The sequence below is a fragment of the Cannabis sativa genome, chromosome 1 (genome assembly GCF_029168945.1).
Source record: "Cannabis sativa cultivar Pink pepper isolate KNU-18-1 chromosome 1, ASM2916894v1, whole genome shotgun sequence".
Classification (NCBI taxonomy): Eukaryota; Viridiplantae; Streptophyta; class Magnoliopsida; order Rosales; family Cannabaceae; genus Cannabis; species Cannabis sativa.
Window position 1 is genome coordinate 69,485,561 of NC_083601.1, and position 19,507 is coordinate 69,505,067.

The following is a 19,507-nucleotide window of genomic DNA, read 5'->3' on the forward strand; positions in this document are numbered from 1 at the left end:
CGTTCAGGTCGGCCAGCACACTTGAATTCGGAAAATAGGTAAGAACTGGGTATAATGTATGATGTGATTATCTGAATGTGTGTATATGTGTTTATATATGCATGCTTGAATTATGTTAAGCACTACCAACACTTGTATGAACAAGTTATAGAGTGCATTGGTATAGTGATTATTGTGATTGTGAGTACGATACAGTGATACCAACACAAGCATGGGAAAATGCTAAGGTGTGTGGTACATCACTCAGTGTCACTCAATGATCGGGATAAACCCTACCAACACTCGTACAGTGAGGTACGATGTGTATGTGGTATAGTGGTTGTACTCTAGTATTGAACGTTCATACTCATCTGTTAAGCTCTGTAAATAGGTGTATGGGCGCCTATTTACAGGTCGGAAATTATATGGTATGTTATATGCATTTCTTACTGAGTCTGTTGACTCACAGTTTCTGCTTCCATGTGTAGGTAAAGGAAAGGCGAAGGCTGAACAAGAATGAACCTGAGCTCGGGTGAGATTGTACATGTCAAGCAGCGCGACCTGGAGTGTTCGGTCTCGGGACATCTGGGAGTTATATTTTGAAAGTCGCTGTGCGACCTGGAAGTTATGTATTTTGAAATGTAAAGTTTAAATAGTAAATTTTTAAAAGTTTGAAATCGGGATCCCGGGATTTGTAAATATTATATTATATTACAAAGTTTAATATTTAAAAGCAAAAGTTTTAATTTGACACGTTTTTCGAGAAATTTCTTTGATTAGCAAAGATTGCACAATAATTGAAAAAGCACTGTAGCGTGCCTTAGCATTAGGGCGTTACAATTTTGGTATCAGAGCCGCCAGGTTTGTCTACCGAAGCTTGCTATGACATGTACAATCTTCATCAGAGAAAGCTCGGTTCACGGTTCAGTAAGCCCGTACTTGTTTAGTATTTTAAATGAATGTGAAAGCATGTTAGGAAGCATATTAGATTTAAATTAAATATATTTTCTTAAAAAGAAAAGAAAGTGTGTTGCCTTTAAGTTATTAAGAGCGGTGTTAATTTTGATCGTTGTCTAACCTGCCTGGCTTATGGATTCGCAGGCTAAGTCCTATTAAATGGACGCCCCGCGAAATACAAGAAGTCAGGGTGGCATGGTTGAGACCGGAGGCGGTCAGAGGAATCCTCAAAATCCTCGTGGTCGCGGCCGTGGCCATGGCAGAGCTCAGGGTGGTCGCCCTGTAAATCCACCTCAAGCTCCTCCTGATTGGGAGCAAAGATTTGCTGAGATGCAAGATAGAATCCGCCAGCAAGATGAAGAGATCCAAAGGTTAAGGCAGCAGGGTCCTCCTGCCGTGCCTCCTCAAGTGGTTCAGGCTGTTGCAGTTCCTGCGGTGCCAGCAGAACAACCTGTTGTTGGCAACCGTATGGAACCGTTGCACGAAAGATTTCGAAAACAGGCACCTCCAGTGTTTCTGGGAGGCCCTGATGTGTGAAGGCCGAGCAGTGGCTTTCAGTGATTGAAGGCATCCTTAATTTTATGGGAGTGGTTGGAAATGACCGGGTGACCTGCACCACTTTCCAGTTTCAGGAAGATGCTCTCGTGTGGTGGGAATTGATAACCCTCACTCAGGACGTCACGCTGATGACCTGGGAAGAATTTAAGGAGTTATTTAACTCCAAGTATTACAACGAAGCGGTCCGCAGTGCAAATCGGAAAGAGTTCACTGATCTAGTTCCGACGGAGGGAATGTCAGTCACTAAATACACGACGAAGTTTGATCGGTTGGCTAAGTTGGCAGCAGGAATTGTGCCCACTGACTTCAGTAAGAAAGAAAAATATTTAGCGGGTTTGAGTGCAAAGATCCGGCATGATCTGGTTATTACCACTACTGAAGCAACCACGTATGCAGAGATGGTTGAGAAGGCTTTGAGAGCCGAGGGTGCAGTGAAATTTCTTCAGGAGCCCCGGGTGACTCCGAGTGTCGGTGGAACCCCCACTGTTCCTACTCCTGTTTATGGTAGGGATGGTGGTGACTCCACCACTGAGCAGAAAAGAAAAGTTGTTCCAGCTTCTGGTGGCTCGGGGCAAAGCAAGCGGTTCTGTGGGAACCAAGGCAGAGGAGGACGCCAGGGTTACTCTTATCCTGAGTGTCCAAGGTGCAAGAAACATCATCCGGGAGAATGTAACCGGAAGACATGCTTCCTGTGTGGCATGGTGGGGCATTTCAAGAAAGATTGCCCCCAGGCAAAGAAAGAGGAGCCGAAAGCTGAGGTGAAACCGGTTCCTGCTCGTGTGTTTGCCATTACCCAAGCTGATGCTGCAGCCAGTCCTTCTGTTGTGACAGGTCAGCTTCCCGTCAACAACTTGTTATTTACAGTATTATTTGACTCGGGAGCTACACGTTCATATGTGGCTACAAGAGTGATTGATCTTTTGGGTAGGCCTTGTGATATTTTAGAAAGAGGGTTTGGAACCCTAATGCCTAGCGGGGAATTGGTTATCTCTAATAGGCGCATTAGGTCTATGCCGATTAGGATCGAAGATAGGGAATCGAGTACTGATCTCATAGAATTGAAATTAACTGAGTTTGATATTATACTGGGAATGGATTTTCTATCCAAGTATTCGGCCAGTATAGATTGTAGCCGTAAAATGGTGACTTTTCAGCCGGAAGGTGAAGATCCATTTGTTTATGTTGGATCAGTTCAGGGGTCTCGGATCCCGGTTATTTCTGTGCTGAGGGCTAGGGATTTACTATGCAATGGTTGTGTAGGATTTCTAGCGGTAGTTTTTGACTCCAGCAGACCTGAAACATTTGGGCCTGAGGTAGTCCGGGTGGTGAAAGATTTTCTTGATGTGTTTCCCGAGGAGTTGTCGGGATTGCCGCCACAGCGAGAGATTGACTTTGTAATTGATTTGGCACCTGAAGTCGAACCTGTTTCTAAAGCTCCATATAGGATGGCTCCAACAGAACTCAAGGAGCTTAAGTTACAACTTCAAGGGATGCTTGACATTGGGTTTATTCGATCCAGTGTGTCGCCCTGGGGAGCTCCGGTTCTTTTTGTGAAAAAGAAAGATGGTTCCCTCAGAATGTGTATTGATTATCGGGAACTAAACAAGCTGACGATTAAAAACAAGTACCCGTTGCCAAGGATCGATGATTTGTTCGATCAGCTTCAGGGAAAGACAGTGTTTTCGAAGATTGATTTACGGTCGGATTATCATCAACTCAGAATTCGGGAGGAGGACATACCGAAGACTGCTTTTAGAACCAGATATGGGCACTATGAGTTTCTGGTAATGTCGTTCGGATTGACTAATGCTCCTGCGGCCTTTATGGATCTCATGAATAGGGTATTCAAGGATTTCCTCGATAACTGCGTTATAGTGTTTATCGATGACATTCTTGTATACTCTCTGTCAGAAGAGGAGCACGAGCATCATCTTCGAATGGTGTTACAGCGACTTAGGGATCACAAGTTGTATGCCAAGTTCAAAAAGTGTGAATTCTGGTTGTCCGAGGTGTCCTTTCTGGGTCATATTGTTGGGAAGAATGGAATTATGGTCGATCCAAACAAGGTAGAATCAGTGAAGAATTGGCCGAGGCCCAAGTCTGTGACGGAAGTTCGAAGTTTTCTCGGGTTAGCAGGGTATTATCGACGTTTCGTCGAAGGATTTTCTAAACTTTCTATGCCCCTAACCGAATTGACCAAGAAAAATCAGAGATTTGTGTGGTCAGATAAGTGTGAGTCAAGCTTTCAGGAGTTGAAGCAACGTTTGATAACAGCTCCGGTGTTAGCTTTGCCATCAGATCAAGAGAAATTCGTTGTTTATTGTGATGCATCCGGACGAGTGGTCCAGGATGTGTTCGATGCAAGCTAACAGAGTCATAGCCTATGCCTCTCGTCAACTGAAGGATTATGAGCAGCGTTACCCAACTCATGATTTAGAGCTCGCTGCTGTGGTTTTTGCTTTAAAGATTTGGCGACATTATCTTTACGGTGAAAAGTGTGAGATTTATACTGATCATAAGAGTCTTAAATACTTTTTCACCCAGAAAGATTTGAATATGAGGCAGAGAAGGTGGTTGGAGTTAGTTAAAGACTATGATTGTGAAATACGGTATCACCCCGGGAAAGCCAATGTTGTGGCCGATGCTCTAAGCAGAAAGGGTCCCGGGCAAGTGTGTACTACGGTTATGATAGCCCCTCAACTAGCCTCGGAAATGATTAGTGCAGGAATTGAGTTCGTGGTCGGGAAATTACATAATTTAACACTCCAATCTGATCTGTTGGAGAGGATCAGAAAGGCACAACTGGAAGATCCCGAGCTAGTTAAAGTTCGAGATGAAGTAGTGGCTGGTCGGCCTAGAGGCTTTTCAGTCTCGAGCAGTGGAATGTTGTTATATAAAGCTCGAGTTTGTGTTCCTAGTGTTGATGAGCTTAAGAAAGAAATACTGGATGAAGCTCACACCACGCCTTATTCGTTGCATCCGGGAACCACCAAGATGTATCAGGATTTGAAACCCTACTTCTGGTGGTATGGGATGAAAAGAGATGTGGTGGACTATGTGTCCAAGTGTTTAACTTGCCAGCAGATTAAGGCTGAACATCAGAGGCCGGCAGGGTTATTGCAACATTTAGTCCTTCCAGAATGGAAGTGGGAGGACATCGCAATGGACTTTGTAACTGGTTTACCTAGAACTACAGGGATGTATGATTCTGTATGGGTCATTGTGGACAGATTCACAAAGTCGGCTCACTTTCTACCAGTGAAAGTTACCTATTCAGTGGATCAGTATGCTGAATTGTATGTGAAGGAGATAGTTCGTCTCCATGGAGCCCCTAAATCTATTGTATCAGATAGGGATCCAAAGTTCACATCGAAGTTTTGGGTGAGTCTTCAGAAGGCTATGGGTACCAAGTTAAAGTTTAGTACAGCCTTTCACCCTCAGACTGATAGTCAGTCGAAAAGAACTATCCAGATTTTAGAAGACCTACTGCTAGCCTGTGTCATGGACTTTGAGGGTTCATGGAATAAGTACTTGCCTTTAATTGAATTCTCCTACAACAACAGCTACCAAAGTACAATAGGGATGGCTCCCTATGAGATGTTATATGGTAGAAAATGTCGTTCTCCTATTCATTGGGACGAGACAGGAGAAAGGAAGTACCTGGGTCCAGAGTTAGTACAGAGGACCAATGAAGCTATTGATAAGATCAAGGCTCGGATGCTTGCTTCTCAAAGCAGGCAGAAAAGTTATGCTGATCCGAAGCGCAGAGATGTTACATTTCAGGCAGGGGAACATGTTTTCCTGCGGGTTTCACCAATGAAGGGTATTAGGCGCTTCGGGAAGAAGGGTAAGTTAAGCCCTAGGTTCATTGGGCCATTTCAGATACTCGAGAAGGTCGGGCAGGTAGCGTATCGGCTAGCCTTACCACCAGCATTATCAGCTGTTCATGACGTATTTCACATCTCTATGTTAAGGAAATACGTGTCAGACCCGACTCATGTCTTGAGTTATGAAGCCCTTGAACTACAACCAGACTTATCCTATGAAGAGCAACCTGTTCAGATTTTGGATAGAAAAGAAAAAGTTCTTCGCAACAAGACTATTGCACTGGTTAAGGTGCTCTGGAGGAACAGTAAGGTGGAAGAAGCCACCTGGGAATTGGAGTCAGATATGAGGACTCAACATCCAGCGCTATTCAGGTTAGATTTCGGGGACGAAATCCTATTAACGGGGGGATAATTGTAATGACCGCTCTAGTAATGTGGATTAGAAAAGGCAATTAGCACTAATTTTTATTATTTTATTATTATTTGTGAATTAATTTTAAATGTGGACCCCAATATTTAGAAATAAATATTAGAGTTATAATTTCTCAATTCCGGAGATTTTATTAAACTCTAGGGGTATTATTTAGTTTATATGTGAAATATGTTAATTTTGTAATTTTTGCTCGGCGACAACGGAAAATGCGATGGATGGCTAGATTGATCACATGGGTAAGTTTAGAACCCTATTTCATAGTGGGAAATAATTTAGAGAAAATAAATTATCGGGATTGAGCGGGGTTATGGAAATTGACCATTTTACCCCTAGCTTTAGAAATACCTAAGTTATATCTTTAAGGGCATTTTAGTCATTTGCTAATAAATAGAGATAGGTGGCTGCCTTAGGTTTTGACACCTAATCAAGCTAATGTTGGAATTTATTTTACCAGGATCTTAGATCTACTCACAAGTATGTTTATTAACATCCTAAATATGAACTTTCTAAAACGATAAATTAAACACATATAAAGTTTAAGAAACCTTACATTGGGTGCAGCGGAATAATATGACTCCTTCCGTTCAGATATCTAGCCCTTGATTCCTTTCTGTAGCAGAGCATTATCAATATCTGAACCTGGATCTCTTTCTCTGAATCTTTGATGCTGAATCTCCTTTGCTGATGATCTTTCTTCACGATCTTCCTCACTATGATTGAGGTATCACTTGATGTGTGTGGGCACTACTCATACACTAAGGATTTCGAAATTCTAAGGAAGAAGAGAGAGAGTGGTCAGCTAAAGATAGGGAGAGAGAAGGCTCGGGTTTTTCTCTGAAGGAAAAATTAAAAAAAAAATTAGTGTAATTTTCCTGAAGCCTTCACTATCTATTTATAGCATTCCACTAGGGTTAGATTTGAATTATTTGGCATTAAAATAATGAAAATATCAGTTTAAATTTCCTACAAAAGTGGCAGGCCATACACTTAGTGGATTGGGCCTTGGGCTTTGCAATTTTGCAATTTTACCACCTTTTGTATCTGATTTTCTCAAAAATGCCAATTTCCTAATTCAATCATTTAAATGCCAATTCTAACTATTTAATAACTATAAATAATTATTAAATAATATTGTCATTTATCATATTTATTAATTGAACCATACAAAGTATCATAATTAACAAATATGCCCCTATAAACTCTTTCTTTACAATTTCGCCCTTACTTAGTGAAAAATTCACAAAAAGACATAGTCTAATTTGAGAATTATAATTGATTAATCAAAACCAATTACATGAGTCTTACAAGAAATATTATCTCAACTAGTGGGGGGACCATGGGTCTATATAACCGAGCTTCCAATAAGTAGATCAAGAATTTAGCAGTAAAATTCACTAACTTATTAATTCTTCGTTGAATCCACGCATAGAACTTAGAATTGCACTCTCAGTTATATAGAATGCTCTATATGTTCCACCATATAGACACATCATTAGTTATCCATTGTTATAATCCTAATGTGATCAATGATCCTCTATATGAATGATCTACACTGTAAAGGGATTAAATTACCGTTACACCCTACAATGTATTTATTCCTTAAAACACTTGACCCCGTATAAATGATATTTCAGCTTATGTGAAATGAGTACTCCACCATTTATGTTCGTTTGGTCAAGCTCGTAGGAGATCATCCTTTGCTTACTATTCGCCAGATAGAAGCTATAGATTCCATGTTTATGATAGCGCTCCCACTCAATTGCACTACCGTGTTCCCAAAATGTACGTATCACCCTGACCTAAAAGTAGGCTTAACTAACAAATCAAAGAACACGAATAGCCTTTCAAGATTGAGCCTAATCATAACAGGATTAAGAACATTTGATCTAGGATCAACTTGGCGATATTGACTTGAATAGATTTTACGGTAAGTTTAATAAATCTAAGTCAAAGTTCAATATCGGTCCCTTCCGATGCATACTCCATGCATCCAACCTGAGCTTTACTTTAACCAATGTTCTGGAAAGAACGTAGTATTTCTCCAAATACAAGTAAACTCTTGTTGTAGATTATCATATCAGTAAAACCCTGTGTCTGATAAATCTAGGAAACTTTATTCACATAGTCATGTTTACTTTCCAATGTGTTGACGGCACAATAAACATGATCAAGTATGTGAAAAGGGTTTCAGATGAATTTATACATTATGTAAATATAATCATGAAATAAATCATGTGAACCATGCAACATTAAATGTTATTTCTGATCTATATTAATAAGTAAATCTGATTATATTGAAATGGGTTTTATTTAGGGCATAAAACCCAACAGCTAATTTCAGCAAAGGATTTACTTAGTCCTTTTGTCTCATTTGAAGAAAAATCAAGGAAAAAGGAAAAATAGAAAATTGCTTTGTTCTTGACCCTCTCTCTCTCTTTCTTGCTTTCGGCTGGGACAAACCAAGGGAGTTTGGTGTTGATTGTTGGATTTCAGCAAGGATTTCATAGGAGATAATCAATTTAAGGTAAGCTCCATTGAACCCTTCTTAGTTTTCAAGTTTTTAAGTTAGGTTGAAATGGTGTTTTGATGTAATAGGAGCTGTTAAGGTTTGAATTGCTTAGGGTTCGAATTCTGGGGTTAGGTTGAGTTGATTTGAGTCCCTAGCTACTGTTTTTGATGCTTGATTTTAGTTCTAAGCAAGCTTGAGTTTTGAAACTCAAGCTTTGAGCTTTAATGGCATAATTGGATTTATTGGTTTGTTCTGTGAAATACTGCTTGGATTCTATTGTGTATGCATTGTATAGGTATACTGGAGAGTTTGGTAAGGTTTGGGCTTGATTTGAATTAAGGGGGATGATTTTTGGTTCCCGACAGTGAATCCGAAATTCCGGTTCTGGGAGGCCTGTACCAACCGGTCGACCGGTTGGTGACCCAGAACCGGATTGCCGGTTGGGAACCGGTCTGCCTGTTGGGGGAATTTCCAGAACGCTAGTTTTGGCCAATTTTGAGATATTTAGGGTATTGCCATGAGGTTTATCGATAGGGAAACTTTTAGTTTCAAGTTTAAGTCCCGGAAAGTGATTTAGCGAGTCACTCATCTGTGTTGCAATTATTGTGATTAGGGCATCCATCTAGCACGTGAATTCCGTTCAGGTCGGCCAGCACACTTGAATTCGGAAAACAGGTAAGAACTGTGTATAATGTATGATGTGATTATCTGAATGTGTGTATATGTGTTTATATATGCATGCTTGAATTATGTTAAGCACTACCAACACTTGTATGAACAAGTTATAGAGTGCATTGGTATAGTGATTATTGTGATTGTGAGTACGATACAGTGATACCAACACAAGCATGGGAAAATGCTAAGGTGTGTGGTACATCACTCAGTGTCACTCAGTGATCGGGATAAACCCTACCAACACTCGTACAGTGAGGTACGATGTGTATGTGGTATAGTGGTTGTACTCTAGTATTGAACGTTCATACTCATCTGTTAAGCTCTGTAAATAGGTGTATAGGCGCCTATTTACATGTCGGAAATTATATGGTATGTTATATGGATTTCTTACTGAGTCTGTTGACTCACAGTTTCTGCTTCCATGTGTAGGTAAAGGAAAGGCGAAGGCTGAACAAGAATGAACCTGAGCTCGGGTGAGATTGTACATGTCAAGCGGCGCGACCTGGAGTGTTCGATCTCGAGACATCTGGGAGTTATATTTTGAAAGTCGCTGTGCGACCTGGAAGTTATGTATTTTGAAATGTAAAGTTTAAATAGTAAATTTTTAAAAGTTTGAAATCGGGATCCCGGGATTTGTAAATATTATATTATATTACAAAGTTTAATATTTAAAAGAAAAAGTTTTAATTTGACACGTTTTTCGAGAAATTTCTTTGATTAGCAAAGATTGCACAATAATTGAAAAAGCACTGTAGCGTGCCTTAGCATTAGGGCGTTACATAAGTGAACCAAATTTACCAAGTAAATTCCTACTTATTAATTCTTCGTTGAATCCACTCTTAGAACTTAGAATTGCACTCTCAAACTTATATAGAGCATATTGTATGTTCCACGATATCAATATGCTATCTCATTTAACCATTGTTATAATCTTATTGTGATTCAAAGATCCTCTATATAGATGATCTACATCGACATGGGATTTCTTTACCGTTCTCACCCCTCAATGTATTTTGCCCCTTAAAACACTTAGCTACCTGTAAATGGTGTTTAGTGATCTAATAATTAGTCAGTTAAACAAGAGCTCATCCATTTACTTCTATTTGCTAAGCTCGAAGGGAATCATCACTTGACTTCTATACACCAGTAGAAGCTATAGATTCCATATTTATGTTCAGCACTCCCACTCAATCATACTATTATGTTCCCAAAATATACGTATCACCCTGACCCAAAAGTAAGCTTAACTAATAAATCTAAGAACATGAATAGCACTCCTGAGTTGAGCCTAAGCATATCAGGATTTAGATTCTTTTAATCTTAAGATCAACTACTGATATTGACTTGGAAAGATATGTATAACGGTAAGTTTGTAATATCTTAACTTAGTTGCAATATCGGTCCAGTCCAATGTATACTCCATACATTCGAAACTAGTATACTTTACTAATGTCCTGGAAAGAACATAACACTTACTCCAAGTGTAAGTATACATCATCGCTGATTATCACATCAGTGTAAATCCAATAACACTGATGAAATAGGGACCAAAACTTTTGATTCATATGATCATAATCACATTCCACTGTGTTGACGATACTGTAATTGTGAATAAACATATGATCTGGATTTAACTGATTTTGCGTGTATGAATGTAATAAACATATTAAACATATTAAACCATTAGCATGTAAAATTCATGCAAACATCAATCACTTCAAATTTCTTATATTGATAACTAATCAGATTGTAAAGAGTTTTATTTAGGGCATAAAACCCAACAAACTGCCACTTGCACTAATATAAAACAAACTGCGCAAATAGGTCAATCTGATGTCTTGATCTTCAGATCAAGTGTAGTATATTTGAATCCACCCAAACTTCGGGAACTAGTTCATAAAAACTCTTATGAAACATCCTTTACTATATGCTTTACTCATCAAGGGATCTTGAAATCTTTACTGTTTTAAAAGTACATTTGAATTAACAGAAGACATATCTCTCATATTTTAAAATATGTAATTGAGATAATACAATGTAGACTTTTCTTCAGTGATATAACTTTCTGGTATTTTCGAATAGACCAAGTTACAATTCTTCTCTGGTAGAGCTTGAATTATTATACAATAATTCCTCCACCCCCAAAGTAAGCACCATCTCAAGAATTTCGAAATTAGATGGTGAGATACAAAGGCAACTGATACACAGTTCCTTAATATCTGACATATAGATCACTTTCATAAATTTTTCTTGAATATCTTCTAATGTTCCCTATTTGATTACATCTCAGATAGCTCCCACTCAATAGCAGATGTCTGGTTAAATAATACTTTTAACCTCTGATTGTTTAGAGAGTTACCTAGTTGTGACTTTTGTATTAGTCTGAAACTTTAAGTTAAGACTAAGTCATCAACATAGCAGACTAGTATTTGAAGTGAAAAATACATGCCAGAGATAAAGTAATCAAAATTAAGATACCATCAAATTTTATGAAGATTAAGAATTCTTGGTTCAAGTCATTTGAATGGACCGAACTAGAGTTCTTTATCTTATTCTCATAATTCTGATAAGCTATTCCTATCCATGTGAATGTTTAGATTTGCTTTTCAGTAATGTTCTTAAGTACCTATCACAAGTATCAACCTAATGAAGATGGGTATAGAACTTTAAAATTATCCCACTCAATTAAGGTAGTGTGAAACTTTAACAAAGAACTTTCAAAGGTATCAAACTCTTACTTATAACAGTAAAAACGAAATGGAACATACAATCAAGATCAAGAATTTATATTGACAATAGCTGACTCATTATATTACTTCCATGTTTAAAGAAGATATGTGTTTCATAGGGAATTGTAGAATAGACTCCACCCCTAAGAATATACATATAGGGTACTTGTGGATAACCTCCACCCCTAAGTATATAGAGATTATGATCCACCCCTAAAGGTTGTAAAGATCATGATTCTCTAAGTGTGATAGAGTTTATGTGGAGTTGAATACTATCCAGAGTTCATTAGATATAAAAGATCGTTGAACTGCATAGTTTTCTTAACTTTTCTCCACCCCTATCAGATCATAAGATCCTTTTATTAAACAAATTCTTAATAATTGTTTGAGAATTAACAATTATTGATAAACATAGAAATAATTTCTAGTGTTTATATAATATAACTCTATGAAGAGTTGTAAATATTATAGAATTTGCATCAACAATAAAAACACTTACACATAAAAAAAATACAAATATAATGTGGTAATAATTGATGAAGATAAAATTAAATGAAGCTCAATCTCATAATTTGCAATGGTGATTTCGAAAATAAAACTTTATTAATAAGAAAATGTATTGCAACAATATGAGAGAAACAGGGATAAATATCCCTGACTAAAATTTGAAATCCAAATTGTCTTTAAACTAAAACAATTAATTCAAAAAAAATTGAAGAGCTTCATCTTCATCTAGACGATTTCACCCTTTGGTCTAGCTTTCTGATCCAACTCATCTGAGTTCAAGTAGCTTGGCCTATAAGAAGAAGAAAACAAATAAACAAAGTTTAGTCCAGAATCATAAATCCAATTGGATAATAATTCACTAAACTGTTAAAGTTTATAGATGGAAATACCTTGTTTCTTTGCAAGAAGTTTAGGACACTGGGGTTTCCAATGACCTTTCTCATTGCAGTAGAAACACTTTCCTTTAAGTGTAGCATCACCAGAAGGAGCAGCCTTTTTATTTTTCATGGCTTTTGTTCGCTTCTTGGTGTTGTTCCACTTCCTCTTCGATTTGGGCTTTGAAGCAAAGGCAATATTTGCTTCAGGTTTCACCGTCCCATTACCATTTCCAGGATTATGAGGTTTACTCCCTTTCTTCTTGGGTCCTCCAATCAAATTTTCATAAGTTTGAAGGTCATTGACTAATTCATGAAAGTCAATTTCCTTCTTATTCATGACATAATTTGATGTATATGGTAGAAATGCTGGAGTCAGGCTATTCAAGATAAGACTAACTTCAGTAGCACTGTCCATTTCAGCACCATGATCCTGGGCTTCTTGGAAATAACTGGACATGAGGAGAACATGGTCACGCACGTTTTGATGAGGTTCCATCTGTGCATTAATGTACTTCTTAGTCGCGTCAAAGCGTGACTGAAGTGATGCCTTACCGAATAGCTCATTTAACTTCGTCATAACTTCAGCGGCCTTCTCGGTTTTAGAAAACCGAGTTTTGAGGGTGTCAACCATGCTAGAAAGCATAAAGTATAGAGCTTTGTCATTTGCTTTCTGCCAACGCTCATACTTTTCTTTCACAGCTTTGGATGCATTATCCCCAGGCACTTCAGGTGACGGGTCAGTTAAAACAAACAAGGCACTTTCTCCTATGAGAGCAATATTAATGTTCTCATTCCACTTATTAAAGTTAGATCCATTCAGCTTGTTTTCAGTCAACAGTGATAACATGGGATTCATTTTGATAATACAGGATACTACAAAGTAATAGAAATCAACAAATAGAAATTAATAATGGTTTAACACACAAAATCAATTCAGAAATTATAAGCACATAGCAAGTAGGAATGATATGAGAAAATACTTAAAAATTCAATCCTAAATAATTTCTAAGGTTTTCAACAAACTGATATCAGTGTCTCGTTTAGGCGAGAGTCAAAGCTACCATCCATTGAATAGAGTTGTCAGCTCATCTAAAATGTTAAACATTCTAGCAACCTTTTATTCGATCAAGATTGGAATCCAGCGTTGTCCCGTTTAGGCGAGAGTCAAGGCTATTCTATCTCATGAGCTTCTACCATTGTTTCGCAATTTACAAGTCAAATATGGTCGCCACCATTAGGGTGATCTATACCATATAAAACACTTACAAACCACTTATCATGCGAGATTAAACGGTGCGAAATTGCTAATGAACGTTCCTCCATTAGGGAGGATTACTCACTAAAACAAACGCGGTGTAAAACCCACAATGGAGATCGAATATCTTAATAATAATAAAGCTCATTATTTAAAATGTATTTTCTTTATTATTCTAATAAATAAATCTCATTAAACTCTAAATTAAGAATTAAAATTCAAAAATAAGAATTTAATATAATATTTGTAAAATTATACTTAGATGGTGATTGAAATAAAATTAATTATTTTCATCTTAGTAGTAATCTTAAATATAAATATTAAGGAAATTAATTTAAGTTGAATTAAATTAAATAATTAGCAACTTAAAAATTTCCTTTGAGAATATATTTATTGAGTTCGAAAATTTAAAGTATATAAAAGAAATATACTATTTTCGAAAATAATAAAATTAGAAAAGAAATACTTCAAGCAAAAATATCACCTATCTAGATTTTCTTTTGACTAATTAATTCAATTTCTAATAATATATATATATTTTAAATTCATTTATTTTAAATTAATCAATTAAATGAAAAAAAAATCATTGATTGAAGTTGGCCCAAGAATTAATTAAAATAAATAATTAATTTACAACTCAATCTATTTTTCAAAATAAAAAAAAAAAATTCGAAAATATTGCATAATTAAAATGCAAATTTCGAAATTGATTAATAAAATAAAGAAAAATATATATTTTGAAAATTATTTAAATTTAAGTTGAAAAATTAAATTTCAACCTAAAAATAATTTTCTATTTAATTAAGTGTCATGAAAAATCAATAAATATTTAAGTATCATGATGAAAATCAACTTAGATATATAGATTTTTCAAGTTAATTAAATGTATTAAATTCATGAAATAATAATTAAGTGTAGAGAAGGCTTAATTATTTATTTCCTATTTAATACTAGGAAAAATATACTTAATAAAATTGTACCAAAATTAATTATTTAAATAAAGAATTTCACAAAGTATAATATTTTCCCATTTAAATATTAGAAATAATAAGTATTCTAGAAATTACTATCTAGAAAATATCTTATTTGACTAAGTATCTTTTCAAAAATTTGAAAAATATCTAATTTAAGTTAGATAGAAAAAATCTAAAACTTAAATAATTTCAAATTAGATTTAATAAAATATCAAAAATTAAGTTGTAACCACTTAATTTGAAGATATCTTTTTAAGTTAATATTCGAAAACATATTAACCTAAAAAATATCTAAAATATTCCATTTTAAGTTAATATTAGAAAAGATATTAACTTAAAAAATATCTTAAGAATCTTTAATAACTAATGCCTAGGATTCCTCAACTTGATTTAAAATTCAAATCAAATATTCAAATTTAAGTTAGATAAGAAAAATCAGTTGATACAACTAATTTATAACTTAAATAGGAATATTTAATTAAATAAGCTCCAGAAAGAATCTAGTTAGTTAAAATTCTATATTTAATTAAATACAAGAAAAATACAAATAGTTTGTCTAGAATTAATATCTAAACTAAAAGTGTTTTTCTTAAAATTAACTTTAAAATATTAAAATGAAAATAAATTTCATATATTTTAAAAGTTAATTATGTTGCTAATTCAATTTTATTAGGTCAAACTAATATAATTAACCTAGTACAGTTATTCAAATCAGGCAAATGGGCCTTCACAATTGAGGTAGTTCATGTGAGGGGGTGCTGGGTTCAGTATGTCGTACCCACTTCTATGGCTCCCAACTCTCACACAAGGCCCAAAAGAGAGGAATTTAACCTTAAAATGAATAACTGTTATTAATTGAATAGGTCCAAGAACTAAATGGACCTAAATAAAATCTATCATGGTGTGACATTTTATTTAGCAACAACCTATATGTATCTATATTAAAACAAAATAAACATATAGGCTCACACAGGCACACTTTGGATGGATCCTATCATGTTGCTAGGTCATACACAGATGAAAGAAGATTGTAATTTACCTGTTACAAATTATTATCTTGACCAAGGGAGCCATCAGATCATTAGATCTGGCAAAAAGTAACCATGGCTATTTGCAATCAAGTAATAATAGGTTTTGAAAACTTACACACAAGCTAAAACCACATACTCCTGCAACAAGGTTAGCTGGATAGTTGGAAGTAGGATTTATTTAATTTTAAATAAATAATTTCGAAAAATAAATAATTAAATAAAAATATTTTAATTTTTCAAAAAAAATAAAAATAAAAATAATATTTTAATTTTGGAAATAAAAAAAATTTAAATTTCGAAATTTTAAAAAAATATTTAAAATTAAACCTACTTTTTGAAAAATTAGGTTTCAACCAACCTAAATATCATTTCAAAATTTGCTAACTACTTTTAAAAATTAAATGTTATTTTAAAAATAAAAATTAAATAAAATTTAGAAAAGATAAATGAAATATCTTATCAGATTTTTAAATTTAATTTAAATAAATAAAATAACAAAATTTAAAAGTTAGCAAAATATCTTACATCTATTTAAAATTACATGATTCACTACTACAAAAACACCCTTTAGAGGCGGTTTTTAAGCCCTTTAGGCGTCGGTTTTCGCGAAATTCGCAACCGACGCCTATCAGGGCGACGCTAAAGGGTTTATTTGAACCGACGCCATATGTACCCCTATGGCGTCGGTTCCTAGCTAGGAACCGACGCCATAGGGGTACATATGGCGTCGGTTCCTAGCCAATAACCGACGCCATATGTGGCGTAGGAACCGACGCCAAAACCCCTCAGATTTCAGTTTTTTTCATTTTTTTTAATTTAATTATATTATTTTAATTTTATATTTATTAATTTATATACATATTTATTTAATTTAAATTACATATTTATTTAAATTTTAAATTACATATTTATTTAATTTAATTATATATTAATTACATTTTAAATTAAATAGTAATTAAATTTGGGTAAAAACATAATTTGATTTCATAAAAATAATTAAATATTACACAAACATGTAAAATTAGTTAAAAATATTAATAAGTTAATAAATCTAATTACAAGTTAATCTATAAAAATTACATAATGAAGAAAAATTCTTCGACCTTTGAACCTCAATCGTCACCGTGAATCACCGCCATCAATTGTTCGATCCACTTTCGCTGTAGTGGTAAAATTTATGTTTTTGGATCGTATTGCTTCTTACCCCCAAACTGTTAAAAAAATTAAAAATTTATATTAGTTTATGTATATGTATATTATATATTTGTTATTATAAAATTTATATACTATGATCAATAATTAAAACTTACAGCTTTTTGATCTTCTATGTAACGGTTGGGGTTGGCACGTGCGACGATGTCAGTCATATATTTCAAAACATAAAAACCGCATTCTTGGCTTTTAGGTTGTCTTGGACAGTTTGCTTGTGCAATTCCTTGCCACGGGCCAAGATACTGATGTGCGTCCCCTATATACATGAATGCCCTGTTTGGAAAAATTATATTAGCATTTCAATTCGTTAGTTAATTTAAATTCGTTACATAAGAAGTCATTAAATAATTACCTTCCGATCATTTGTTCTATTTCTTCGGGAATTGGGCGGCCTTTTAGAGGGTTTAAATGGATAATTTTCTTTGGCGCAACCACCACTAGCGTCCAATGCATCCTAGAAAATTATATTGGAATATAAGTAAGATAGTATAAAAATAATTTGAAGACATAATATAGAAATGAACAATTAGCACTAAAGAATTTAATAAAGTTTACCCGATATTCCAAGGAATAAAGAACATTTGGTGGTTGCTGTTCATTAATGATAACCAATTAGCCAATCGTCTTGCCGCATCGTCAAAAGACTGACTCTGTTCTTCATCGCTGATCCCATGCACTGTGAGAAGCTCTGGGTCGTAAAACTTGAAAATTTTTCTCAGACCGTTGATGCTCTCCCATATGTGCCTGCCAAAAAAAGTGTTAGTGTCTTATAATAATTTAACTATAATTTGAGATAAGGTTAATTAGATTAAAGAAGAGTATACATCATTCCAAACAGCATTCCCTGGTTGCCGATGTAGTCACACGTAGCAACCTGCTGCAAATCCTCTCCAGATAACGTGATCTGGGTACGCGGTGCAATGAATCCTCGGGGGACAGGAATTGTGATTATATCACGTTTATCTTTGAGCCTTAGGAATTCATGAATCATCCATTTCAGCGAATTAGGGATCAACGCCATCTTCTCTTCCGTGAACAACTCATCTTCCCGTGCACCACGGCTTTGTGGAGAAAGCATCGGAGCTTTCCCCTTTGACGCATCACGTCTTGAGGGCGGTTGAGCGAGTGGACCCTAAACAAAACAGAACATAATATATATATATCAAATTTTATCTAATTTCTACCGAAATTTCGGCAGCATAACGGTTGTAATTGAATGATCCCAAAAATTTTGAACATGGCTGTATAACGACAAATAACACATATATAACAGTAGTTTGTTCATCCATCCCACCGCAGCACATATATTCGCAGAACCTACTTCACTACGGATGAATATTGAAGATATTCAAACTCCACTAATCATTAATAATTAATTTCAGTTGAGAAGTTACCTCGGTTGTTAAAATTAAGTGTTTAGGCCAAGGAAGGAACATCTGGTACACGTCCCTAACATATCTGAACTCTTCAAGTGGGACTGGGATTTCAGCGTCCTCTTGCAGGATTTCTGAAACCATGATCCGAGCATGTGAATCATCGTAATCCTGGCAGTGAACTTTGACCACACCCACATGCTCGTACAAATACCCTCGGGCCACAATATTGTCGATGTTGTCAGAGCAGAGATGTACTTGCTGAGTAAGGGCCGCTTGGTCATCAAAATTGTATAGGATACCTTGGTCGTTGAGGGAAATGAACTCCTCAGCATAATTTTGTGGTTGTACCTCATCCTGAGGAGCGTATGGTTGTGGAACATACGCCTCACCAGCCACCTCTCCTTCTTCCTCTTGTTCGGCAGCGTTCCTCTGCTGCTTAAGGGATTGGACTTCGGCTTTTAATTGTTCAATCTCCTTCGCTTGCCGAGCCACAACATCAGACACTTCCCTTTTCTTCCTGCCGAACAGTTGAGATGCCCTGGTCAGGAACCTACAAATCATAAAATGCAAATTAGCAACGATTTCATTTGTGTAACTAAATAAATAACATTTGAAGTAATAGCATACCCGGCGGCCACGACACGTCCGGGATGCTGCGGTGTCCCGAGCGCCTGCGTGAGGATATCGTTTTGGCCCTGGACCTGAAGTTGTCCCTGACTAAGCTTCTCCTCTAATTGAGCCTAATGCACGCATATATTCAAGCAATTAGTATATGAATTATATACACTAACTCTAATTGAATTATATATTCAAGCAATTAGTATATGAATTAATATATACTTACTATCTTCTCGGCAATTTCCTTGTCGTAATCAGTGACAAGTTTTCTACTCTTGGTGCGAGATTTAATCCAAACACGGTGGCGGGGAGGATCTGCAACTTCGAGGTCCTTTTTCTACATAACGTTATAACAATGAAATGAGTACCAATTAAATTGTATAGCACATTATAGCACATTAAATTTTTAGTATTACTTACCACAGCTTCCCGTACGTTCACCATCCCACTCCGACCACTTCGATGTCTGGATTGAATTTTTGAGGAACGT

General features: G+C 35.7%; 1 protein-coding gene across 1 annotated transcript; it reads right to left on the bottom strand.

Moving 5' to 3' along the window:
• Window positions 1-16,779: 16,779 nt before the first annotated feature.
• LOC133033688 (uncharacterized) lies at window positions 16,780-19,019 on the bottom strand. Its single transcript, XM_061108718.1, has 6 exons — window positions 18,418-19,019; window positions 17,848-18,155; window positions 17,579-17,767; window positions 17,376-17,477; window positions 17,122-17,296; window positions 16,780-17,022 (listed from the first exon to the last, which is right to left on the bottom strand). Exons 1-6 carry the CDS (start codon window positions 18,958-18,960, stop codon window positions 16,987-16,989), a joined length of 1,353 nt encoding a protein of 450 aa, XP_060964701.1. The 5' UTR covers window positions 18,961-19,019; the 3' UTR covers window positions 16,780-16,986.
• Window positions 19,020-19,507: the final 488 nt, after the last annotated feature.